General features: G+C 34.3%; 4 protein-coding genes across 4 annotated transcripts; 1 reads left to right on the top strand and 3 right to left on the bottom strand.

Annotated features, from left to right (window-relative positions):
• Positions 1-5,256: 5,256 nt before the first annotated feature.
• On the bottom strand, positions 5,257-10,249 carry SAPINGB_P004201 (uncharacterized protein; the record flags this gene model as incomplete). The annotated part of the gene is made up of 2 exons (XM_031998916.1): positions 5,257-9,545; positions 9,661-10,249. The coding sequence occupies 2 exons, from the start codon at positions 10,247-10,249 to the stop codon at positions 5,257-5,259; spliced, it is 4,878 nt and encodes a 1,625-aa protein (XP_031854807.1).
• A 4,288-nt stretch (positions 10,250-14,537) lies between these two features.
• Positions 14,538-16,391, top strand: SAPINGB_P004200 (uncharacterized protein; the record flags this gene model as incomplete). Its single annotated transcript, XM_031998915.1, has 3 exons — positions 14,538-14,814; positions 14,913-14,978; positions 15,076-16,391. 3 exons carry the CDS (start codon positions 14,538-14,540, stop codon positions 16,389-16,391), a joined length of 1,659 nt encoding a protein of 552 aa, XP_031854806.1.
• Positions 16,392-16,474: 83 nt separating this feature from the next.
• On the bottom strand, positions 16,475-17,749 carry SAPINGB_P004199 (uncharacterized protein; the record flags this gene model as incomplete). The annotated part of the gene is made up of 1 exon (XM_031998914.1): positions 16,475-17,749. The coding sequence occupies one exon, from the start codon at positions 17,747-17,749 to the stop codon at positions 16,475-16,477; it is 1,275 nt and encodes a 424-aa protein (XP_031854805.1).
• A 133-nt stretch (positions 17,750-17,882) lies between these two features.
• On the bottom strand, positions 17,883-19,499 carry SAPINGB_P004198 (uncharacterized protein; the record flags this gene model as incomplete). The annotated part of the gene is made up of 1 exon (XM_031998913.1): positions 17,883-19,499. One exon carries the CDS (start codon positions 19,497-19,499, stop codon positions 17,883-17,885), a length of 1,617 nt encoding a protein of 538 aa, XP_031854804.1.
• Between the last annotated feature and the right edge of the window lie 5,402 nt (positions 19,500-24,901).

Here is a 24,901-nt window from a genome sequence, read left to right as displayed (position 1 = left end):
TAATTTTAAAGGAAAAAAAAAAAAAAAAGAAAAAGGTTTTAGCAAACCTTTGGATTGAGATCAGTATACATGTTTGTAAAAGTATTTGAGAGTCTTAAAATATTCTGTTGACTAAAAAAGGTTGAAATAACCCTTACCCATATGAACTTCTTTCTCTCTCTCTTTCATTTTTATAAAAAGGGTAATTTTTTGGGTGTCCCTTTTTGGAAATTTCTCTATATAGTGTTTATAGAAACTTGAAATTTTTAAAAAATTTTAAAGATTCCGCAAGGGTAAGGGCAAATTTTTGAGAAAAATTACCCAAAATGGACGAATTTTCGCCCTTACCCTTGTGGAATCTTAAGAATTTTAAGAAATTTCTGATTTTTATAGAAAATAAAAAGTTTATACAAATTAAAAATATAAGAAATTCCGCAAGGGTAAGGGTATATTTTTTTTTTTTTTGAACGAGATTCTTCTATCTTAAAAACAATTAATTAATTTGCCCTTACCCTTGTGGAATCTTTTAGAATTAACAAAACTCTTTGGTTTTTAAAACGTTTAGAAAAACGTATCGCCTACTACCAACCCACTCATTACACTTCATCAAGATAAAATGATTAGAATTAAGCAATTGTTATTTATATTTGATAGTACAAAATAATTTTATTTTATTTTATCTTTTTTTTTTTTTCATTTCTTTTAAAACGATATACTTTACCTGATCTGATTCTTGTTGACCGATATCAGAAAGTTGTTGTTAATGATGAGCTCAATTAATTTAGAAGGAAGAATTAAAAATTAAATAAAAACTTATATACAACTGAAATAAACCATTTTTTTTCTATTCTTTTTAATTCTTTCATTTTAAGGCATTTTATAATCCAGTTTTTTTTTTTTTAATTAATAAAGTTTTATTTCTTTTAAGCTTATGCTTGTTTTTTTAAATATTCTCTCTCACATATACGTAAAGAGAAGCTCATAAATTTTTATTTTTCTTTATTTTTTTTTTTTTTTCGGATCGATAAAAGTGCAGATGTTTATAAATAAATGAATAACATTAATATAGGGTTTAATACTATTTATATATTCTTTGGCTGCTTTTGTTTTGTAGTTCCCGCATACCAATCTCTTAAGATCTAAAATGAATGTACGTAATAAAAATAAAAATAAAAAATATTAATATTAATATCAAATCTCCTTCTCTATTATACTTTGTTAATCTTTTTTTTAAATCTTAAGATTAATCATGATATTGAAATAAGTGATGAGTTATTATCCCATGACCATAAATGTATTATAGGAGTTTTCTTTTATATTATTTTTTTTATTATTTTCCCCAATGTTTACGCAGTTGTTGATTTACGTAGGCTTTTTTTTTCATTTTCTTAAAAAAACAAAAAAGAAAAAAATTAAGAATTCAAAATTAAGAATTGAAAATTGAAAATTGAAAATTGAAACAATTTTGAAAGTTTTTAAAAAAAAAAAAACATCTGTTTAGTAGGTGAAATGTTTTGTTTATTATTTTTTTTTATTGTTTCGTCATTATTACGTGGGTTTAAAAAAAAACAAAATAATTAAATAAAATAATTTGTTTGAGAAAAAAAACTACAAAAGCAGATTGGCAAAAGATAAGACGATGATGATGATGATGATGATGATGATGATGATGATGATGATGATGATGATGATGATGATAATAATGATGACGACAACGACGACGACAACGAATTACAAGTATAAAATTAATTATTTTTTTTAACATAATTTTATTAAGATTTTTTTTTTTTTTTTTTTCAATTTTAAGACTTGGTAAATGTCAAAAGCCTTAAAAAGAAAAAAGATATTTTTATCCCTTGCAATAAAAATTTTTTCATTCTATTTTTCTTTTGTTTTTATTTTTTTTTTTGTTTTCTTTTGTTTTCTTTACTTATTTATTATTCCATTATAATAATAATAATTATTACTGAAAAACATTTTTTTTTTATTATAACAATTATAATTGTTATATTCTAGCATTAGATAATATTACTATAGTACGACACTAACATTATTTTTTTTACATTTACACAAACTTATTTTTTTTTTTTTTTTTTTTTTTGACGATTCTTAATATAACCAACCTTCTTTTCAAATCGGCTGCTTTGGATGAATATCGGTATATCAGCACATCATTTCTTATTATTCCTTTTCTTTAAAATTAAAATTAAAATTAAAATTAAAATTAAAAATAAAAATAAAAATAAAAATAAAAATAAAAATAAAAATAAAAATAAAAATAAAAATAAAAATAAAAATAAAAATAAAAATAAAAATAAAAATAAAAATAAAAATAAAAATAAAAATAAAAATAAAAATAAAAATAAAAAAAAAAAAAAAAAAAATAAAATAAAAATAAAAATAAAAATAAAAATAAAAATAAAAATAAAAATAAAAATAAAAATAAAAATAAAAATAAAAATAAAGATAAAGATAAGAATAAGAATCAATCAGTCTTGATATAATCATTAACTAAGCTTGTAAAAAACAAGAATAAATTTTTTTTTAAAAAAAAACCCCCCCAGGATATACAATGCCGAGACTAAAAAAAAAAATAGAATATATAAAATTGAATCGAAACGAGATTTTAAAAAATCTCTTATTTTTTTCAATATTAAAAAAAAAAAAACTACCGAAATGCAAATAATTAAATCTACTACATTTGAATTGAATGTCATTTATATTATTACTATAATAATATTTAAAAAAAAAAAAACTTAATGATTTCCAAAATTGAATTAGATATTCTTTTTTTTTTTAAAAAAAAAAATTTTTGATGTATATTAATTTATTTGAATAATTGTGTTATTATGTCCTTAATTAGTACTCAATTGATAACACCGTTTTTTTTTTTCTTTCTTTCATTGCCTCAATTTTTTTTTTTTTTTTCATCAATACTATCAAAACTACCTTTTATTTTTTACTCTAGAAAACAAATTTTAATTTCTTAATCTTGTACAACAACTTTAAACTTGATCAAAAAAAAAAAAAATAAAAATATAAATATAAAGATTTCTTTCTCTCTTCTTTTCAATTTTTTTAAGCCTTAACTTTTCTTTCATTCTTTCTCTCTCTTTCTCTCTCTCTCTCTCCATTATTAAGTTTTCTTTTATTGGTTTATTAAAACATTTACTAATATTCCAACTTCCAAATTCCAAATTCTTAATAAAGTCAGGACCAATTTTTTATATAAATATCTCCATCTTCTAGTATAAAAAAAAAACTTCTAAGACATTGCTTGCCATTAATTTTTTTTTTTTTTTTTTTTTTGGTTTTTTCAACAATCAAACGTTAAATTTAAAAACTCTCAACTTATCCAAGATTTACCTGAAATTAACTTAATACATACATCTCCACTTATTTTTTTTTTTTGGCTTATATATATTTATGTCTATTTATCTGCTTAATTGTCTATCTATATCTGTTTACTCTTAATTATATCTACGTTTTTTGTGTATTTTATTTTTATATTCATTTCTTTCTTTCTTTCTCTTAAATATTAATCTTTATGTCGACCAATATTTTCTTCTTTTTCATTTCCCAATTTTTTTTCTAGTTCGCTCTTTCTAACGGTTCCTTAAAATAAAATAAAAAAATAATAATAATAAATTCTAGTCTTTTTATATATTTTAATATCTTGTTTTTTTTTTACTTTTCCCTCTTCAACCGAGAAACAAATAAACAACCGTTGATATATATATATTCTATAAATTAATTAGATCACTGATTTTTAATTCTACTCTTTCCAATTCAACCTTTCATTTATTCATTTATTCATTTATTCATTTATTCATTTATTCATTTATTCATTTATTCATTTATTCATTTATTCATTTATTCATTTATTCATTTATTCATTTATTCATTTATTCATTTATTCATTTATTCATTTATTCATTTATTCATTTATTCATTTATTCATTTATTCATTTATTCATTTATTCATTCATTCATTCAAATTTTCCTTTCTTTTAAACTGACAACTCAATCAATTATTTTCTTTCTTTTCTTCCTCAAAGTCCACCTAACCTTGTCCTGTATTTTTTTTTTTTATAAACGTTTAATCTTGCTTGTCAACCGCCCCCCCCCCTCCCCCACAGGCATCCACTGATCGTAAAATGAAAAATTAAAAAATTTAAAATTTAAAATTTTAAAAACTTTCTTTTTAATCCTTTTTTTTTGTTTGTCTTTCTAATTAAATTTCCCAAATCTTTAAAAAAAAATAAAAAAAAACTCTATTTTTTTTTTTAAATGAAACACTCCACGTAATTCCAAAAACCATTTTTTTTTTTTTTATTTCAAAACTTAAATTTAAATATAAATAAAAAAATAAAAAAAAAACTTTTCCTTTATAAATTTAAAATAAAAAAAAAAAAAAAAAAAAAATATTCAGGTCCTTCCTGTCTTGTTATTCTCTCTCCCACTCTGTTTTAGATCCCTTTTATTCCACTATCATTCTAATTTTAAAAGTCAAATCAATCAAATTAATTCATCCATTTATATTATACCTTCTTTCTTCATATTTTTTTGTCTCACATTTAACAATATAATCAATCATACCTTTCTTTCCTTCTCTTAAAAAAGAAAAAAAACTTACAAGAAAAATTAAAAAAAAAAAAAAAATCACTCGTCTTGTTATTAACTCAAAGTGTAGAAAAGAAAAAATTCAAGTTTAAATTACAATAGCATTTAATTTTTTTTTATATATATAAAAATAACAATAAACAAAATAGGTCTGTACTTTCGAAAGAAAAGAAAAATAATTGATGAGGGTGGGGTGAAAAAAAGGAAAACACTGCTGATCAATGCAATAATAATATTTTATTTCCCTGGGGGAAAAAATGCACATGGCAATGATATTCATTAGCCAGTGTCATTTCCCAGGTCGTCAAAGCCGCAGTAATTAAAAAAAAAAGGGGGTGAGTGAAGAATAATATAATAAAAATACAAAAGAAGCAGTCGTGTATCAAAGGTATTATGCTTGCTTATGCATTTTTTTTATCTTGTCGTAACATTAAAAGAAAAACACACACAAAAGAACGTAAAAACAGCTGGATATCTAAAGTTGCTGAAAAAAAAAACAGCAATGAATAGGTTGGTGGTAGTGGTAGTTATAAGGGGAGTCGTCATTATTAATACAAATTAGTCGTCATCATCGTCATTAAATTGAGAAAAAAGAGGAAAAGAGATCATAAAAGTTTTTTTTTTTTTGTAATGTCGTCATTCATGCAAATAGTTTCATGTCCAGCCAAGCGAGTTTTCACTCATGACTGGCTCCGAGATTTGCTCCCGCGGAATGTGCCCGCCACGCAGCGACGTCGGACTCAAGCGGCTGTTGTATCCCGGAGAGCCGCCAACACCAGCCATGTACTCAGGACCACCTGTCGCCAGGTATGGTGAGTCACGACCATCTAGCTCAATGCCATTCTTCTTCTTGCGGTACTTTTTCGCCGCAAGGAACATGAGCCCGGCGTATGCAAGGGCCCCCGTCACGGTACCCACTGCAATTCCGGCCGTCCGCCCACTCACAGGCGTAGTGGCTTGTGTCGGTTGGTCAAGCGAGCCAGAGTCCTCTAGTCCGGCTCGGTTGGCCACTGGGCCGGCATCAGCTTGCGTTGGCTTCGATTCGCCAGACGCGGTTGTGCCGGTCGCTGCTGTTCCTGTGCTGGTAGTTGCGGTTGAATCGCTATTGCCAGGTATCAGGGGAATGGTAGAATCAATGAGATTCATTAAAGTGTTGACACTATCGTTGGGATTTTGATAAAGCTGAGAGTTGGAGTTCTGAATCAACGACTGAAGCGTGGAAACGTACTCGGTGGGTATATAAGCCATGGCAACAGAAACAACATAACTAGCACTCGACGACTGGTAGGGCTCAATGCTGCGCATGGATACATTGCCCGAGTCAATGCTAAGGCCGTAAGCAAGACCGATCGGCAAGTAGTTGAAAATTTGGGCGACCGAAAGAGGGTGGGCAACGATAAAGGGATAGTTGAGAGAATAGCCAAAGCCAATTTGAATCAAAGTGGAATCTTCAGGGGTCTCAGGAATGCCACCAGATGGAGCAATAACTCGGGGAAGCGAAGACGCAAGCGTTGGCGTTCCCGTCGTAGTGGTCGCAATAACTGAAGAGTCTGATGTGGGCTCACTGGACTGTGTAATGATAGATTGTGGAAGCCAGGCGCTAAGAGGAACCGATGTTGAACTGGTCGAAGAAGAAGAAGTAGCTGGCTGGTCAGTAATTGGAGCCTGATCAGTGGTTCCAATAACAGTGCGGAAAGAGCTGGGTCCAGTGACAGAAGGTGTAGTAAAAATCTCTGTCGGGGTGATAGATGTTGGCTCAACTGTAGCAACAGTTCCAGTAGCAGTGTCGGACACACCAGACACTGACAAGCCGGAAGAGGCAACAGAAGCAACAGTACCCGAGGGCGAGTTAGAGGCAGACTCCGTGAGAGCGCTAGTAGCCGTTCCAATGGGGATACTAGTGGCAGACTCTCTAAGAGCACCAGATCCTGTGGAAGATCCAAGAATAGAGCCAGTGGCAGCAGTGCCTGTGGAAGATCCAGTGCCAGAGACAGAGCCTGTAGATGATCCAGTGGCAATGCTGGTGGCAGACTCAGTGATAGATCCAGTAACAGAGCCAGTAACAGTTCCAGTGGTGGATCCAGTGGCAGAACCAGTGGCAGAACCAGTGGCAGAACCAGTGGCAGAACCAGTGGCAGAACCAGTGGCAGAACCAGTGGCAGAACCAGTGGCAGAACCAGTGGCAGCGCTAGTGGCAAAAGAACCTGTAGTAGAGCCAGTAATGGATCCAGTGCCGGCAGCACTAGTAGAACCGGTAATTGAACCGGTAATTGAACCGGTAATTGAACCAGTGACTGAACTAGTGGCTGAACCAGTAGCTGAACCAGTAGCTGAGCTAGTGACAGAGCCAGTACCAGTGACTGATCCAATAGTTGACCCAGAAACTGATCCTGTAGAAGACTCCACAGCAGATCCGGTGGCAGACCCAGTGACTGGCCCAGTAGCCGAGCTCGAAACAGAGCCCGTAATGGTTCCAGTAACGGAGCCAGTAGCAGCACTAGTAGAGGATTCAGCAACCGAGTCAGTAACTGATCCGGTAACTGATCCAGTCAGTGAGTCGGTGACTGGCCCAGTAGCAATACTGGACGCGGTTCCTGAAATGGCGCTGGTGGCGACAGAGCCTGTTGCAGAATCAGTTACAGGGAAAGTAGAAACAGAACCTGTTGCTGATTCTGTAAGGGCACTTGTGGTGGCCGAGCCAGTAGCAGATTCAGTAGCCAAAGAGTCGGTAGAAACAATGCCCGAACCAGTGGATGATATGGGGGCCACAAGAGAAGTTGAGTCAGAAACAGAACCAGTAAGGGTGCTGGATGATGGACCAACTTCTGAGGCAGTAAGAGAGCTGGAGATAACAGTAGCAGAGGGTGTGATTTCTACCGTAGACTCAGTTGGTGTGGCAAAAAGGTTAGAGGTGAAAGAAGAGGAGGAGGAAGAACCAAGTTGCTCGGTTGTTTGGGTGGAAAGAGGTACTGAAGCCTGCTGGTCAGTGGTGGCTTCAAGAGACGTGGTGTCTGAAAGAACTGAATTGGTATTGAAGACAATATCAGTAGAAGCTGTAGTCTCAGGGGAGAAAGATGTGGTGATAATACTTTCCTGGGGGAGTTCTGAAGTCAAGTCAGTGTTTGTAGTAAAGATGATGGTAGCTGCTGGAGTGGAAGTCAGATCAGAGGAAGGTTGGGAGGAAAAGGTGGAAATAAGACTTGGGGTAGACAAAGGCGCAGTGAAGGAAGTTTGGGTTGAAGAATCAAAGACACTTTCTGCAGAGATTTCGATATTTGTGGAGTAGGAAGGAGGGAAACCAGACTCAACTGGAGAAGTGAATTGTTCTGCCGTGGACTCGGGAGAAACCACAGGGGTATACTCCGTCGTGGTGGCAGGAGTATTAGTGGGTTCTTGACCAGGGCTTGAGAACGATTCCTCAGGGGCAGAAAAAAAGGTGCCAATTGACTCTTCAGGAGAAGAGACAGGGATGACAGATGAGGTGGTACCGAAAGTGGTGCCAATTGATATTTCCTGAGTGGGCGCAACAGTGCTAGGGGTCTCGAAAGTAAGTTGTGTGGAGATGGGGAGAGTGGTTTGAGTGTCTGTAGGAGAAAAAAGGTTGGTTTGAGTATCAACAGCAGTCTGTGTATCAGTAGGAGAAGACAAGTCAGTTTGAGTGTCAATACCAGACTGGGTGACTTCCTGGGATCCGGTTGCCTCAGTAGGAGCTAGTGTGTCAATTTGTGTGCTAGTGGGCGAGGCAGACTCGGTATTGACAGTGGAGGCAGTGTTTCCGATAGGTTCACTGCCAATAGTTGTGCCGATATCTTCTGGGGAAGAAGTGGTAGTATCAACGGCAGGCTCACTTCCAATCGTAGTGCCAATGACTTCCGGAGTAGAAGTAGTGGTGTCGACAACTGGCTCGCTGGCAAGAGTATTAGTGTCTACAGCTGGCTCGCTGGCAAGAGTGTTAGTGTCGACAGCAGTTGGAGTGGAAGAAGTAGTGTCGATAATAGGCTCGCTAGCAAGGGTGTTAGTATCAACAATGGACTCGCTAGCAATAGTGGTGCCAATGGCTTCTGGAGAAGTGGAGGTGGTGTCAATAGCAGGTTCGCTTCCAATAGTGGTGCCAATAACTTCTGGAGTAGAAGTAGTGGTGTCGACAACAGGCTCGCTAGCAAGTGTGTTAGTGTCGACAGCAGCTAGAGTGGAAGAAGTAGTGTCGATAATAGGCTCGCTGGCAATTGTAGAGCCAATGACTTCTGGAGTAGAAGTAGTGTCAACGACGGGCTCACTTGCAATTGTTGCCTGGGACTCGACGGCTGAGGGCTCTACAGATTCAGTGGCTGAAGTGGTGGCGGTAGTAGCTGTTGGCTCCAAAAATGAAGAAAGCAGTTCATCTGTATTGGTAGAGGTGCCAATTGCTTCTTGAGATGTGGAATAAGTTGTGTAAACTGAAGGAGTAGCTTCAGATTGTTGTAGAGACTCTGTTGATTGAGTCGATTGCAATGACGATGACGATGATGATGACGACAACGACTCAGGCAGCAGAGACTCTTCTGATAATGGCAGGAATGTCTCAGAGGATGTTTGAGAAGTGATTTGAGAAGAAGAAGAGCCGCTTAAAGAGGACTGTGACGCTTTTTCTTCTTGTTGAGCTAAGCTACTACTGCTAGATAGAAGAGGTTCTTCCTTGGAGGTAGGAGTATAAGTTGTGAAAATGGAAGACTCTTCATTTTGAGAAACAAGAGATTCCAATGGGGAGAAGGTTGTGAGAGGGGTTTCTTCAGTGGTGGTGGAGGAGGAGGAAGAAGAAGAAGAAGATTGAGTAGACTCAGAAATGTATTCAGAAGGAGAGACTGATTCCGAGACTAGTTCAGGAGAAGTTTCCGATGCTTCTTGCGGAGAAGAAGATGAAGTGGAAGTGGATAAGGAGATGGAGGAGGAGGATGTTGAAGTCACTAAGTTGAAAAAAAAAAAAAAGAAAAAAAAGAAAAAAAAGAAAAAAAGTTAGAATTGTGGAATGCAAAGGGATGATGATTAACAACAAAAAAATTTCTTTGTTTAAACACATACCAATAGAAGACTCAAAAGAATCTTGTGATTCTGAAAGTAAAATGCTTGAATAGATTTGTGAAAAAGAAGTCAAAGGAGTTTGTTCCTCTTGCTGCTGAGAGGAAAGATACTCGGAGATACTTGACGATAGCGGTATGCTGAAAGTTGTGTATATTGGTAAAGAAGAAGTTAATGAAGTGAATGCTGAAGAAGTTGAGGGAGATAATTGAGAAGATTCTTGAGTGACGGGGGATGAATCATCTGTTGTTGATTCATATATCGAATCTTCTGTAGAAGAAGTGTATATTGGTGATTGGAAGGTAGTTCCAATAGTATATTCTTCACTTGAAGAAGTTGAAAGGAATTCTGATGAAGGGGCAGGAGTTGAAGTATTTGCAGAAAAGATTTGGCGTTTTGAATTGTGGTAATAAGGCCGGTAAGAGTTATGTGCTGGGCGCTGGTAGTAGGAAAATGTTGAAGAAGCGGCCGCTGGATTTGGAGGTTCAGTGGCAACACGCTTTGCTTTGAATGGGATGTGTAGGGCGGAAGCGGAGTGCGCTAGCAGCAGCAAACAGGCCAATACCTGGCAAAGGCGGTAAAGGCTTGCCATGGTAAAGGGGTGCTAATGCTTTAAGAGAGGGATTGATGTGAGAATGGTGGGAAAAGATTGAAAAAGGGTTGAGAGAAAAAATAAAAAAAAAAAAAAAAAAGAAAAAGAGAGAAAAGAAAGAAAAGAAAACTTGAGAGAAGAAAGAAAAGGATTAAAAAAAATTCAAAGACTTAAAGAGAAACCTGGTTTTGTTTTTTTTAATTTTTTTGTTCCTTAATAAAAAAAAATAAATAAAAAAAAGGTCTTAATTCTAGGTTATTAATTGTGTGTTGGCTTTAGTGATGAATTTCAATATAAAGAGTGGATAATTTTGAGAATAAAGTTGGAATGCTGAGAAAACAAGATTTGCATAGAAAAGAGTTATTAGCAAGAAAACAAGATTAAGGCTGAATAAAAAAAAAAAAAAAAAAAAAAGAATGGCTGGCTGGTTAAAAGCTTGTTGTAAGTACACACAAAGTAATGAATCCCAAAAAAAAAAAAAAAAAAGAAGGTTATTTGGGAAAGAATAGAAGGTTTTGTTTCTTTTTTAGTGGATTGAATTTTCTCTCTTTGATGTCAATGTTTCAGATGGAGCGGTGGTGGTGGTAGTGATGATGATGTTGATATTTGTTGAATGATAATAAAAAGAATGTAAAAAAAAAAAAAAAAAATTTGAGTGAGTGAAAGACTATGTGAATATAATATTTGATTAAACGAGCGAAATAGTCTGTTGATATGAATATATATAATTAGTTAAAGATATAACAGATTAACCTGTTCTATTTTTTTTACAAAAAAAAAATTTTTGGATATATGTGATGTTAGTAGGAGGTTTGAAAGATTTTGAAAAGGGGGGGGGCAGCACTCCTAATATATATATTATTATTTAAAAAAAAAAAAAAGGTCCTATTTTTTTTTTTTTTTTTTGGTGACCAAAGGGCACACACACTCAAACACGTATATCACCGTGACAAGAAAATTTGATTTTTAGCGTGTTATGTGTAATAATAATAATAATAATAAAATAAAATAAAAAAAAAGGGGGGATTAATGGTGATGAGATTTTTGACTTAATTGAATAACTAACTAGCTACTTCTTAATAAGGCTTAGGCGTTAAGGGATAGAGAAAGTAAGGGAAAAATAAAATAAAATAAAATAAAATAAAATAAAATAAAATAAATTGTAATAAAGCAAGCGGCTGTTGCTTTCATTTATGCATTTATTTATTTATTACACATATATATATTTTATTTTTATTTTTATTTTTATTTTTATTTTTATTTTTTTTTGTTACAGAAATCCGCACTAAAAATATTTTTGTTAAAATGAAAAGTTCATGCAGTTAGCCTAATTTGGAAGACTGCGCAGACTGTTGCTGCTTTGTATATATATGACAAGAAAAAAAAAAAAAAAAAAAAGGACTGTTTTGTAACAACCAAGGATTGCAGCAACTTGTAACAAGCAAAAAAAAAAAAAAAAGGCAGGGGTGATTGTGTGTGTAGATGTGTTGGTTTTGGAAGTAATAATGAACCAATTTGAATTTCTTTTTTTTTTTTTTTTTTTTTTTTTTTCAATTGAGGCTATTTCTTACAGTTAAATAAATAAAATAGATTATAACCCTGGTCTTTTTATATATTTTTTATATATTTTAAATCCTCAATTGGATTTTGTTGTAATAAATTAATAAATAAATTAATAAATTAATAAATTAATAAATTACTAGCAAATGCCATTTTTTGAAATCGCAAACTTTTAAAGGTACACTTTACGTAAGGCTGTGCCAAAGATATTTTCCAAAAAAATAAAAAAAAAAATTAAAAATTAAAATAAAATTTTAAAGGTTGCCATAGAAACTTAGACGCTTAATAATAATAAGTACTAACTATAAAAGTATAACTAATTATAACTTACTAACTATGGGAAATCTTTTTTTAGTAGTAGTAGTAGTAGTAGTAGTAGTAATAGCAATTTCTTAGATTTTGAATTTTTTTTTTTTAAAAAAAGAAATGGCTGGACTGTTTAGCCAGTTTTTCATACTTTGAAGATTCGTTTTTTTTTTTTTTTTTTTTTTTTTTCGGATTATCAAAATGAAAAGAAAGCTATTGAAAAAGTTAAAAAATAGAATGATACTTCTAACTTCTCTTAATAATAACAATTATAATAATTATAATAATTATAATTGTTATTATTAATATATATATTATCCAAGTTCAGGTTTTGATTCCCCTTTTTTATACTCTTTGTTGACAATCTGAGACGAGCTCTGGCTAAAAAGGGTATAAAAAGTGGTTGGTTGGTTGTTGTTGTTGTTGTTGTATATGTGACCAAGAAAGAAAATAAAAGAAAAGAAAGAAAGAAAGAAAGAAAGAAAGAAAGAATCCTGGAGTAACCAAAAATGCGACATTTCTACAAGGGCCCTTCAATAATAATAATAATAATAATAATAATAATAATAATAATAATAATAATAATAAAAAAAGAAAGTAAAAAAGAAAGGAAGAAAAAAAACCAGATTATCTTCATTAAACTTGTCTCATCTGTAAACGGGGGGGGGGGGGAGTTTTTGGTATATTTTAATCTGATGCTTTTTAAATTGATTAAAAACTCTCCTTAAAAAAAAAAAAAAAAAAAAAAAAAAAAATTTTAAAAAGAGGGAAATTTTGATAGAGATATAGAAATGTATATATATATATATATATATAATAAATCACATCATTATCAAGATTATATCGTTTCAAATGATAAAAGAAATAAATAAATAAAATCTTTAATCAATATATTTCTTTAACATTGTTTATTATTTTTATTATTACAATATAATTCAATTCATATATAAATATCATAATACTAATCTCCGGGTATTTAGAAACCATTAAACCCTTTTGAAAAAAAAAAAAAAAAAAAAAAAAAATTAAAAATTAAATAAATAAAAATAAAAAATAAGCCCTCTCCGTATTTTAGTCTAGATTTTTTATATATATTTTTTCTTTCACTAAAATCACTAAAATCACTAAAATCCTTAAAAAAAAAAAAAAAAGTCCTTCATTCTTGGTAAGCTAAAGACTTGTTTTTTTTTTTTTTTTTTCCTTCTCTCTGCTAAACTATTCCTTAGATTATTAGTTGAAGTTTAAAAAAAAAAAAAAAAAAGATTTTATGGTAACATTTTTTTTTTTTATGTCCTTTATCTTTAATGTTTATGTTCCTATCCATATTCATATTCATATTCATATCCATGTTCATGTACCTAGTCTAGTATATTTCCTAAACGGCCCATCATCACAATATAGATATATTTCTATATAAATATAAAAATTCTGACCTAAAATCAAAATCGGCAATTTTTTTTTTTTTTTTCTATTGTGATGATGAAGAAGATGATAATGATGAAAAGCTTTTTTTTTTTTTTTTTTTTTTTTTTTTTTTACCAGAAAATAAAATAAAATAATATTTTTTGTTTGTTTGTTTGTTTGTTTTGTTTGTTTTGTTTATTCTCAAACATGCACCAGCTTTATACAAAGAAGTCTGGACTTAAATATAACTGTCACATTTCTTTCTTCTAACGTTAACCAAGGAAACCTCCTCTCGTTTGTTTCTTTAAAAATAAAATAAAAAAAAACTTGTTGCAGCTCAATCCAATAGCTTCATCTGCTTTGCTTGTAAATGTGTCACTGTTGTTAAGTAGAAATGATCAAACTTTTGATACAAAAGTCCGACACTTGACATACAAATTTTTATTTTATTTTATTTTATTTTATTTTATTTTATTTTATTTTATATTATATTAATTATAATTATAATTAATATCTATCTTTGTTATTTTGTATTAACAACCAACTTGATAAACCTTTAATCATCATCACAAAGGACTTTCTTTTAGAACCTATCCGAGTTCCAAATGTTGTTGACACTACTTTCAAATATATATGAAAAAAAAAAATTATTATCACATGATATACCCTAACCCTATTAATAAAAAAAATCAAAAAACTTTTAATAATTTTGTTAACTTAATACTTTAATTAAAAAATTTCTTTACCACTACCACAACCTAACAAAACTTTAACTTTAACTTTAACTTTAACTTTTGTTATTAATTCCCATATTTATATACAGCCATAATTAAGTCTCACCGCTAAAAAAAAAAAAAAAAAAAAAAAAAAAAAAATCATTTAATTTTCCATCAATTTTTTTTTTTTTGTCCATCACTTCCTCCTCCTTCAACAAGCTCAAAATAGGTTTTTTTTATATATATATATATATATAATAAAATTTACTATTTCTTTTTTCTTTCTTCTCCCTTTACTGCTCATGTCTGCTCTTATCAAAAGATCTCCAGCAGCAGCAATCAAATCTGCCGTTCTGGCCCGTCAATCGGTCCTTTCGGCCACTCGCAAATACTCCCGAACTATTACCCCCCCGCACTTTGCTCTAACCCAATCATCATTTCATTATAAATTCAACAACAATAACAATAATAACAATAATCTTCATCTTCTTTTTACTTCAAATCGTAAATATTCTACAGAATCTTCGCCATCAACTTTAAGTGAACCAGACCCAGCACTTGAACGGAAACTTGTTAGAGGTATGTCCCCACCTTTTTTTTTTTATTTTTTATTTTTTATTTATTTTTTTTTTGCAAATTCCTGTCTTCTTATTGGCGTGATGACTGACTTTTAATAGACCCTGTTTCTCAATATGATTTCCTCGTAGCCAACGGAAAGATCCGTAACGACCCTCATCAGCGGCGTAAGTGAGTAAATCTTCCATCCTGTTTTCGTAGGATTCAAGTCAAAGTAATCCCCCCTCCCTCCCTTTTTTTTTTTTTTTTTTTCTAACTTTCCAGTTATGCTCTCAAATCTTTCATCACTCCATGAAGAACTCCTAGCCTACACCCCACCCAAAATTGAAGTCGACCCTCCAGCATCTTCCTCCTCCTCATCTTCAGGGTTTTCCTCATTCTTTGGGAAACTCCTTGGATCTTCCTCCAGTAACTCTGAAACTTCTCTCAAAAGCTTTCAGGGTCCCTCCACGTTGCCCATTGGCTGCCAACCTAATGGCATTTACCTTTTTGGTGACGTTGGGTCTGGTAAAACAATGCTCATGGACATGTTCTACACAACTGTCCCCCCACACTTGACTAAAAAACGAATCCATTTTCATGCCTTTATGCAAGATGTCCATAAAAGATCCTTCAGACTTCACCAGCTCCATGGCCAGGATTACGATACCGCCCCTACAATTGCCCGTGAAATCGCCAGCGAAGCTAACGTCTTATGTTTTGACGAGTTCCAGGTTACAGATGTCGCCGATGCTATGATTTTAAGACGAATTCTAGAAAACTTATACTCGCCCCAGCTCGGTACAGTCATCTTTATGACCTCAAATAGAGTCCCCGATGAGCTCTACAAGGATGGTATCCAGCGTAAATCTTTCATTCCAACTATCGAGCTTATCAAACTCAAGTCTCACGTCATGTACCTCGACTCCCCTACTGATTACCGTAAAATCGAGCGCCCATCCCAGGGTACTTATTTCTCTCCACCCCATGGAAAGACTCTTGACGATGTCCGCGAAGAAGCCACTGCACATGCAGACCGCTGGTTTCATTACTTTGCCCACGGCAAACCTGCAGAATATAATGTTGCGCTCCACATTTGGGGTCGCCCGGTAAACATCCCCAAATGCGTTGTTGGTGCTGTTGCTCAGTTTTCGTTTAAAGAACTGTGTGAGACTCCCATGAGTGCTGCAGATTATCTCGAAATTACACGTAACTTTGATTCCATTGTTATTACAGATATCCCTCTTCTTTCTGTTCGCGAACGTGACGTGACCAGAAGATTTATCACCTTTTTGGATGCCGCGTATGAGTCCCATACCAAAATGGCAGTCACCTCGGCAAGACCCTTTGAGCACATTTTCATTGATGAAATCCCCACCTATGGCCAAAAATCACGTATCGTGCTTGAGGCTGAGGAAAAGGCTCGTAAAGAGGCAAAGGAGGTCCGTAAAGAGGCTCTCGAAGATGATGAAAACGACGACATTTTGTCAAAAGAAAACATGTTTTCCGGAGAAGAAGAACGCTTTGCCTTTGCGCGTGCTCTATCCCGTCTCAAGCAAATGGCGTCCAAGGAATGGCACGAGTACGTTGTTCCCAAGTAATCATTTTTTTTTTATTATTTTAGAAAGAAAATGATATAAATAATGATATGAATAATAAATAATAAATAATAGAATGCAACTTGTTAAAACTTGTGCATGGCCAACTCATATGCATACCCTAAAGTCAACCGTGCGTGCTCAGCCATGTGCTCAAATGACAACCGGTCAATTGTATCCATGACCGAGTGAATATAAGGGTTCGATTTCTTCATGGCCGACTCCATAACAAACGCAGAGGGGTATCCGACCTTGGTGGCCGATGCATGGTCGCTACATCCATACCCACACTTATCGCGTACCAGCGCCGTCGATGTGTACCCGGCAACAACTGATTCCACAAACCGCGTCAGAGCCAGGTCCACATAGTCTGTCATGACACCAAATGCTGCACCCTCACGGTCAGGCCCCACACCCATTCCAGGGAACCCTGTCATGTCTTGCTGGAGCAGCGCACGCACTGCCACACCACGCCGCCGGTACTCGTTAAGAACTGCTTGAGATCCAAGAAGCCCGCCCTCCTCGGCGCTGTACCAATGAAATTGTAAAGAGTTGTGTGGTATAAATGTGCCACTTTCTGCAGCACTTGCAAGCACTCGTAGCACTTCTAGAATCGTAACGCTGCCCGAGCCATTGTCGTCTGCTCCAGGCGCAGGCAAAATCCCAGGAAGAAGCAAGTTGGTCGAGTCTAAGTGTGCGGAAACTACAACAATGTCGCCATCGGCGTGGTACATGGTTGCAGGCGTACGCATACCGCTGCTAGCCTTAGAAATCTGGGACCCTGGTAGAGTTGCAATCACCGACTTTTGCCCCCATGGGTGCTTAAACGTCTGCACAGTGATGTTTGCACCCGAGTACAGTTTGGCAATATCGTCGACGGCCTCTGCAAGCCATAACGACGCGTTGCGGCCGTACTCTGACTTGTAATAACGAGTTTTAAATGACGACATTGTGGCCAGTGCAAGTTGCATGTTTGCCTCTGAAATGTTGCCTAAAAGTTTGCCTGCCTCTTTTAGGTATTGTAGCGATGTTGGGTATGGAGATTCTTTAGTTTCTGGTTTATCTGTTTCCTTGCGCGCTTCGAGCTCTGCATAAAAATCAAGATGATCCGTCACATCCATAAAGTTGATGCCACGACGTTTCAGCCGAATCTTGAGCAAGTCGCCACCAATATACATGACCCCGCCTTCTGTTTCCAGCACACGCTTTTCGTCAGAGGGTCCTGTAAACCAGTTCCAGACTGATTTAACAGGGTTTGAATTAAGAACATGCTGAAGAACTTCTTGAGAGGATGTGATTGGGACTGGAAGAACCAGTGCTGTGGCCGGAATGGCCCATATTAGAGATTGAGTGATTTTCATTTTAGAAAGTTTACAGTTGAGAGTGAAAGGTTTTGTTTTTTTTTTTTTTTTTTTTGGGATTTCCATTAATTTATACTTTTTTTTTTTTTGTGATTGCTATTTAAGGTTCTTATGTAAGTTTTCTAATGGTTGCTCAAGCAAACTTAAAGCTTTGGTACTTGCCATTCTTCTCAGCCTTAAGCTCACGGCAGTACTGTGGAATGCCGCCAATATAATTATAAGCGCCAATCTTCTTACCAGGCACATTGCCACCATTGTACCAGGACTTGGTTCCATGGACCAGAGTCTTTTCTTGAAGAGCTGTGCAAGTGTCGGACCATTTTTGTTCGGCTTCAGCTTTAGGATCGGCGTACTTGAGGCCAGAAGTATCAACATGTTCAATAAGATCAACAATAAAGTCAGTTTGAACCTGAGCACATGTGGGGCCATTGGAAAAGGCTGTAGGGCCTTGGGGACCATACATAAAGTACATGTTGGGGAAATCTTGGACTGCAACACCCAAAAGAGCACTCACACCATTGGGAGCCCACTTCTCTCCAAGAGTTTGACCAGAAGCACCGCGAATGTCCATTTGCAAAAGACCGCCAGTAACGGCATCAAATCCTGTGGCCAGCACAATGATGTCGTACTCACGCTCGCCTTCTTCAGTTTTGATTCCGGTCTTGGTGAACTCCACAATGGGGGTGGCCTTCATGTCAACAATATCAACATTGGGCTGATTGTAGACCTCGTAGTAACGCTGCTCGAGACAGGGGCGCTTGGCAGCATAGGGGCAGGGGGCCACAGAAGGTGCGAGTTTTTCAACGAGTTCTGGACGAGTGAGTCTGGCCAAAACTTTCTTGCGCCAAAAGGCGTACTGGTATTTGTCAGCCTCGAGGTCAGTCCAGACATCGTGGAAGGTGGACACCCAAAAGTTGAAGCCTCCTGCAGCCCACAAACGTTCAAAAGTGGCTTCACGCTCTTCATCGGAAACTTCCAAGGCACTGCGAGGATCGAAACCAAACTCAAAGCCAGCAGCACAAGGCTCGTGGAGAGTAGCCTCAAAGACTTCGTCGTAGCGTGGTCGGCGGACTTCTTGTTCCTCATGTGTCACAGGGCGTTGACGCATGGGGATGGCCAAGTTAGGTGTGCGCTGGTAAACGTCCAAGGACTTGACAGTGGGGCCAACTTCCTGGATGACCTGAACACCAGAGGCACCAGTACCAATGACAGCCACGCGTTTGTTTGTAAAATCAACATCATGGTCTTGGGGCCATTCAGCAGTATGGTGCATGATACCCTCAAACTTGTCGAGGCCATTGAAATCCGGAATAAAGTTTTTGGATGCAAAGCCAGTGCAGATGATCAAATGTTTGCAGACATAGGTGCCAGCTCCTTCTCCAGTTGTAGTAACGGTCCATTTGTTAGTTGTAGTGTTGAAGTGACATGAGGCGACAAATGTGTTGAAGGAGTAGTTACGAGAGATGTTGATTTTCTTTTCGACATGGGCAAAGTATTCGCGAAGCTCTTTCCAACCAGGGAAACGCTCCTTGAAATCCCAGTCCTTGTAGATTTCCTTGAGCCAGAGTTGATAGATGGGGACGTCCGAGTCAACACGAGCGCCAGGGTAGCGGTTCCAGTACCAAACACCGCCAATTTGGGGGCCCTTTTCAAAGGACTTGACATTGTAGCCCATGTTGCGGAGCTTGTAGGTGGAATAGATGCCGCCAAAGCCGCCGCCAACAACAATTGCATCGAATTCAGTAGACATTTTTTTGTGTGATTTAAAAGTTGAAAAGAGATGTTTTTAAAAAAAAAAAAAAAAAAAATAAAGAGTTGATTGTAAGATTGATATAGAAGAAAGTGATGAAGAAAAGAATGAAGAATAAGAATATAAAGAGAAAAAAAAAGAATGAATATCCTGCTTCAATTGACTAATTTATATAGTTGAGGATCTTGAGGGGTTATTGAATTGAAGCTATAGTTGAAGTAAGCCGCAGATGAAAAAGGAGGATGTAGCGGGGTGGACAGAAACTTAAAGGGTATATCAATCAATGGCGGGGTCCATTATGAAAAGAAGTTGAGAGGAAGGTCAACTAACAACAAGTATATACATATTTTGGGAGGTTCTTTCAAAACTGAGTATTTGAAAGGCAGTACCCCACGTATAATATATTTGAGTCTTATCACTTGAAAAATACTATTACCAGCTGGTTATTTCTGCTGATGTTACTGCTGCTACTGCTGCTACCTGCTATTGCCAGCATTTGTTTCTCCAGTTTAACTTCCCAAAACTTCTTGACTTGCCTGTTTAGGGTACCCGCAAGGCTCAAATGGAGGTTCCCCGGGTCTTGACTTTCCCTAGGCAATGCCGTTTTTTTTCTTTTTTCTTTTTTTTTTTTAACCTATTCTCTCTCTCTATCTCTTTATCGAGATGCTCATTTAATTTATGCCAAACATACTTGGAAGCGGTCAGTTAATCAATCAATTCAAAAAGTTGAAGTTGAAATTGAAGTTGAAGCTGCCCCACACCACGTGACAGCAACACAAAAAAAAAAAAAAAGTAGAATTTCTCCGGCACGCCGGACGGCTTAACTGTATGACAGGGCCTTTTTTTTTTTTTTTTTTTTTCATTCTCTCTCTCCCCTCTCCTCCCCACCTCCAAAAAATACAAAAAAAGAAGAAGTTTAGTTTTTTTTATTTCAAATTAAATGAATTTTTTATTTAAAATGAAACTGAAAAAAAAAAGAAATTAAATATAATAAAATAAAATAAAACCCACTTCAGGCTTACTTTTTCCTTTTGGGTTGTGGTGGTGGTGTTTTTTAATGTGAAAATTGTTGCGTGGGGGTTCTCAACAAACAAACAAAAAAAAAAAAAAAAGTGGCTGTTACTATCAATTACAATGTCCATCCATTCTATTCATACTATGAAAATCACTTGAAATCATCAAAAATCATTCAATTCTTTTCTTTTCTTTTCAAAAACTTTTATTTTTTTAATTTTTTTTTTTATTAAATCAAATAACAGTTGATTTTTTTTTTAATCTATTGTATATTTCATTTCATCAACATTTCTCTTCAAATTCAAGATCTCATCAGCCGAATAAGGTCCCGGACGTTCGGGTTTTTGGTCCAATCCACAGTAATAAATATACTAATACTAATACTAATAATTATTGGTATTAGTATTAGTATTAGTATTATAAAACATAGTACCTCCTAAAAGGCCCTTTTTCCCCCCTTCTCTCTTTCTTCCTTTCTCTCTTTCTTTTAACTCCCCGTCAATCGGCCCCACAAGCCTCCGCTTCCTCCGGATGTTTCTCTTCCGATAGTTGACCGTTTCCAAATATCAAAATAGATGTAAACAAAAAAAAAAAGTGTACCTTTCGACGACTTTCAAAATCAAACATACATAGATGATCTTCATATCATCTTCATCTTCATCTAAACTCCCCTCCCTCAATCCTCCTCAATTGGTTTTTTTTTTCTTTCATGTAGATCCGTTCTTTATTTGATCTCCCCACTCTTTATAACTTCACTTTTAATCAATCTTCCTTTCTTCTTCCCTATCTTTTTGATTTGTTTTGTTTTCTTTGGTCTTGTCATGTCATGTCATGTCTACTACAATCTCCTCCTCTTCATATTTAGGTCCCGGAGCCACCGGACTGATAAAGTCTCTTTCTTTTCTTTCCCTCCCCAATTTCATAAAACTTTATCTTTTCATAAACCGAGAAAAAAAACTCATCAAAAGCCTCTTTTTCTTTTTTTTTTCTTCTTTTTTAAAATATATCCTCCCCTCTTAAGTTCTAATCTCTGTTTTCATATATCCCACTCAAGAACCCAGAAGATGGTACCACGGCTACTCGGCAAACACGCTTTCGTCATAGCTAGCATGTTCTTTGAAAATGATGTATGCACCTTCGGTACTAAATAAACCCATTCCAGCCCTTTCCTTTCCTTTCCATTCCTTTTTTTTTTTCTTCCTTCTCCCTCTCTTTCTCCCCACACACACACACACACTCTGGTCCATCTCGCTTTAAATTGATTCACCCCCGCGGATTTAGCAATGGAGAGTTTTTCCAGAAACACAAACAAATTACAGAGGAGGGGCCGTTTCCCCCACCTCCTCCTTCCTTATAGTAATATTATTATAATATTATTCCTGTAACAGTTAATTCAACCAAACCGGCACATGAATATTTCATGTTTTACAAAATATTAAAAAAAATATAAAAATAAATAAATAAAACTAGCTTGTCTATGAAAAAAAAAAAAAAAAAGCAATTCAAATTAAGTAATTTTAAGACTTATAAAAGTAAAAGAAAAAAGTAAACTCCGATACGGGGAATCGAACCCCGAACTGCTCGGTGAAAGCGAACCGTGCTAGCCGTTACACTATATCGGACTATTTGTTGAAAGTTTTACACATGTAAATATATACCCTATCCAATATCAGTATAATAAAAGCATCAAAAATCGTGAAATTTTTAATTGTTGAAGCCAAAATTAAAAGTTTATTATCAAAATGAAAAAATATATAGTATGGACAAGAAGGATAGCGCAGATGCTGATGTTATATAATTCTATAACCCTTGAATAAAAACAAACAAACAAACAATGAAATTTTTAATATTTCATTTACTTAATCATCTAAATGACTATTTTAAATTAAAAAGATCAATAATTTATTAACAATTTGAAATCTTATAATGATCTAAATTATAAATTATTTATTTGTTATATTCAACAATTATTCAAGTTTAACATCAGCAAATTACAAACATGATTCTTCTTATTTAAGAAAAACCCTCCATATTTGATATTAAATTTTGGTTTATTTTAGATAAATATTTCTCAATTACCAATGAACAATTAAAAAGTAATTTTATCCGATTTTAATATAAAAAAATAATAATTAGATAGAGCCTACTTTACTTAATCATCAAATGCTCTCAAAACATTTTCAATAATCTTTTTTTTTCTACAACTAACTTTTCAAAATATTTGAAGATAAATTAAACACTTTTATTAAGTTTTAAATAATTAAAAATTAAAATGGTTTTTACCTTTCTTTTTTTTAAAAAAAAATAGAGTGTGCTTGATCCTAAAGTCTACGCAGCTGTTTCAAATTCACCAGTTTTTATTAGCAGAACTTTTAAAAATATTTAAATAATTCAAATTTAATAGTACATATCAAGTTATATATTACATTTTTTAGCCCCGTTTGTTTGTTTGTTTGTTTTTATTCAAGGGTTATAGAACTATATAACATCAGCATCTGCGCTATCCTTTTATTGTCTGACTATGTGACTTGCCGGTTTTCATTTGTACCTTTTTAGTACGGGTGGTTTCTGTTCTGTGCGTCTCCGGTAGCCCGGAAGATGGGCCCTGATGCCAGCTTACGAGGAACAGGGAGAACCAGTCTGTCGGTCCCAAAACCTTCCCAACCCATTTCCACTTATCTTCACGGACGCCCATGTATTTCTTAATCTCTTCCGTCAGAGATACGGCCCGCAATCACCTGCAGGCTATTTAGACTGTACGGAAGAGTCGGCATTCCTGTAACCAGGGTAGCCTATGGTTTTTCAGTCTAGGTGTATACTCCCGTACACATCCTCAGGAAAAGGGGGTATTCTGGGAATCGAACCCAGTATCTTCCGCTTTCGAGCGAACGTGTTATCCTTTACACCATCCAGCCCTTTCCCTCTATTTTTAGCCCCTAAAATGCCTAAATTGTACATTTTAGAGCATCTATGATTAGATTTCCTCAGTGGTCACTTTTTCAACAATTCATTTGGCTCGATGGTTTAGTGGTATAATTCTCGCTTAGGGTCATCTAAGCAATTTGCGAGAGGTCCCGGGTTCAATTCCCGGTTGAGCCCTGTTTGTTTTTACATTTTTAATAACTTTTTGAAAGATTTTGCTGGGGGGATTAAAAAAGTGTCAAGGTTAGCATAGTATAATTTTTTTTAATGTCAAATTTCTGGTGTGTGGAGGTGAGAAAAAAGAAATAAATATATAAATATTTTTTTGAAGCCCTTGCCCTAGCGTATACTGTTGGAATTGGAACCATTTTTTAAAATTTTGTCCGGATTTTGTATGCAAATGTGCTGCTTGCTAGTAGTTGGCACAATTAGCACACAAAATCCGAACAAAATCTTAGATTCTCCATACTAAAATACACACAAGAGGCTCACCACACCTGAACAAAATAGGGAAAATATAAATAAATAAAAATCCGAAATTATGAATTACAAATTACAAATTACAAATTACAAATTACCAATTAATACAATCTTGGATATATCTTATTTTTTTTAATTGATAGTTATATTTGAGAAACTTTTGATATAAAACTGCGAAACACGACTCCGAACAAAGGTCCCCATCACCCGGTTGCCCAAACCCATCTCATTAAATACCAGAATTAACGCATGTCTCAAAAATAGTTCTTTTATTTTAGAATGTGTTAAATATTCCAGTAAATATTTCATCTTTGTTCAATTCAGATTACAAGTAGGTTGCTTGTTAAAAGAGAAAGTGTAGAGGTTGGTTTACTGTCAATAGTAAGTCGTATGAATGAGTTCTAAATTTTTATTTATAGCTATATAACAAATTATATCTTTTTTTAAGAATTTAAAAAAAACTGTTAAATACAGTTATTTTATCTTCTATTCCATTTAATTTTTGAATATATAAATCGAAAATTTTCATTTTGAATGGTTTATCTTTTTTTTTTTTATCAATGTCAGGTTTTTGAAAATGGTTGTTGATTATGTAATACACTGTAAAAAATTAAGTTTGGGTAGAAAGTCAAAGTTCTTTCCTAGATTTTATATACACTAATTTTTTTACTAAAAGTAATTAGTGTAAACCTACATTAACTTTGTATTTTACCCCCAAAAATGTCAGAATTAAATCGTTGTAGAATGACCACGATAACAAGCCCTCAGATGTTACTTTTTTACAAATTACCTCGGCTCGATGGTTTAGTGGTATAATTCTCGCTTAGGGTCATCTAAGCAGTTTGCGAGAGGTCCCGGGTTCAATTCCCGGTTGAGCCCTGTAGTTTTTTGCTTTTTAATAAAGTGTTTTTTAAAATTTATAAAAGATTTTGTTGAAGAAATGAAGAATATCTCAAGTTTTATAGTATCTTTTTTTTTTTTGAAGT

Source organism: Magnusiomyces paraingens (assembly GCF_902498895.1).
Source record: "Magnusiomyces paraingens strain CBS 517.90 genome assembly, contig: contig3, whole genome shotgun sequence".
Classification (NCBI taxonomy): domain Eukaryota; kingdom Fungi; phylum Ascomycota; class Dipodascomycetes; order Dipodascales; family Dipodascaceae; genus Magnusiomyces; species Magnusiomyces paraingens.
This window is presented reverse-complemented; position numbering and strand designations above follow the sequence as displayed.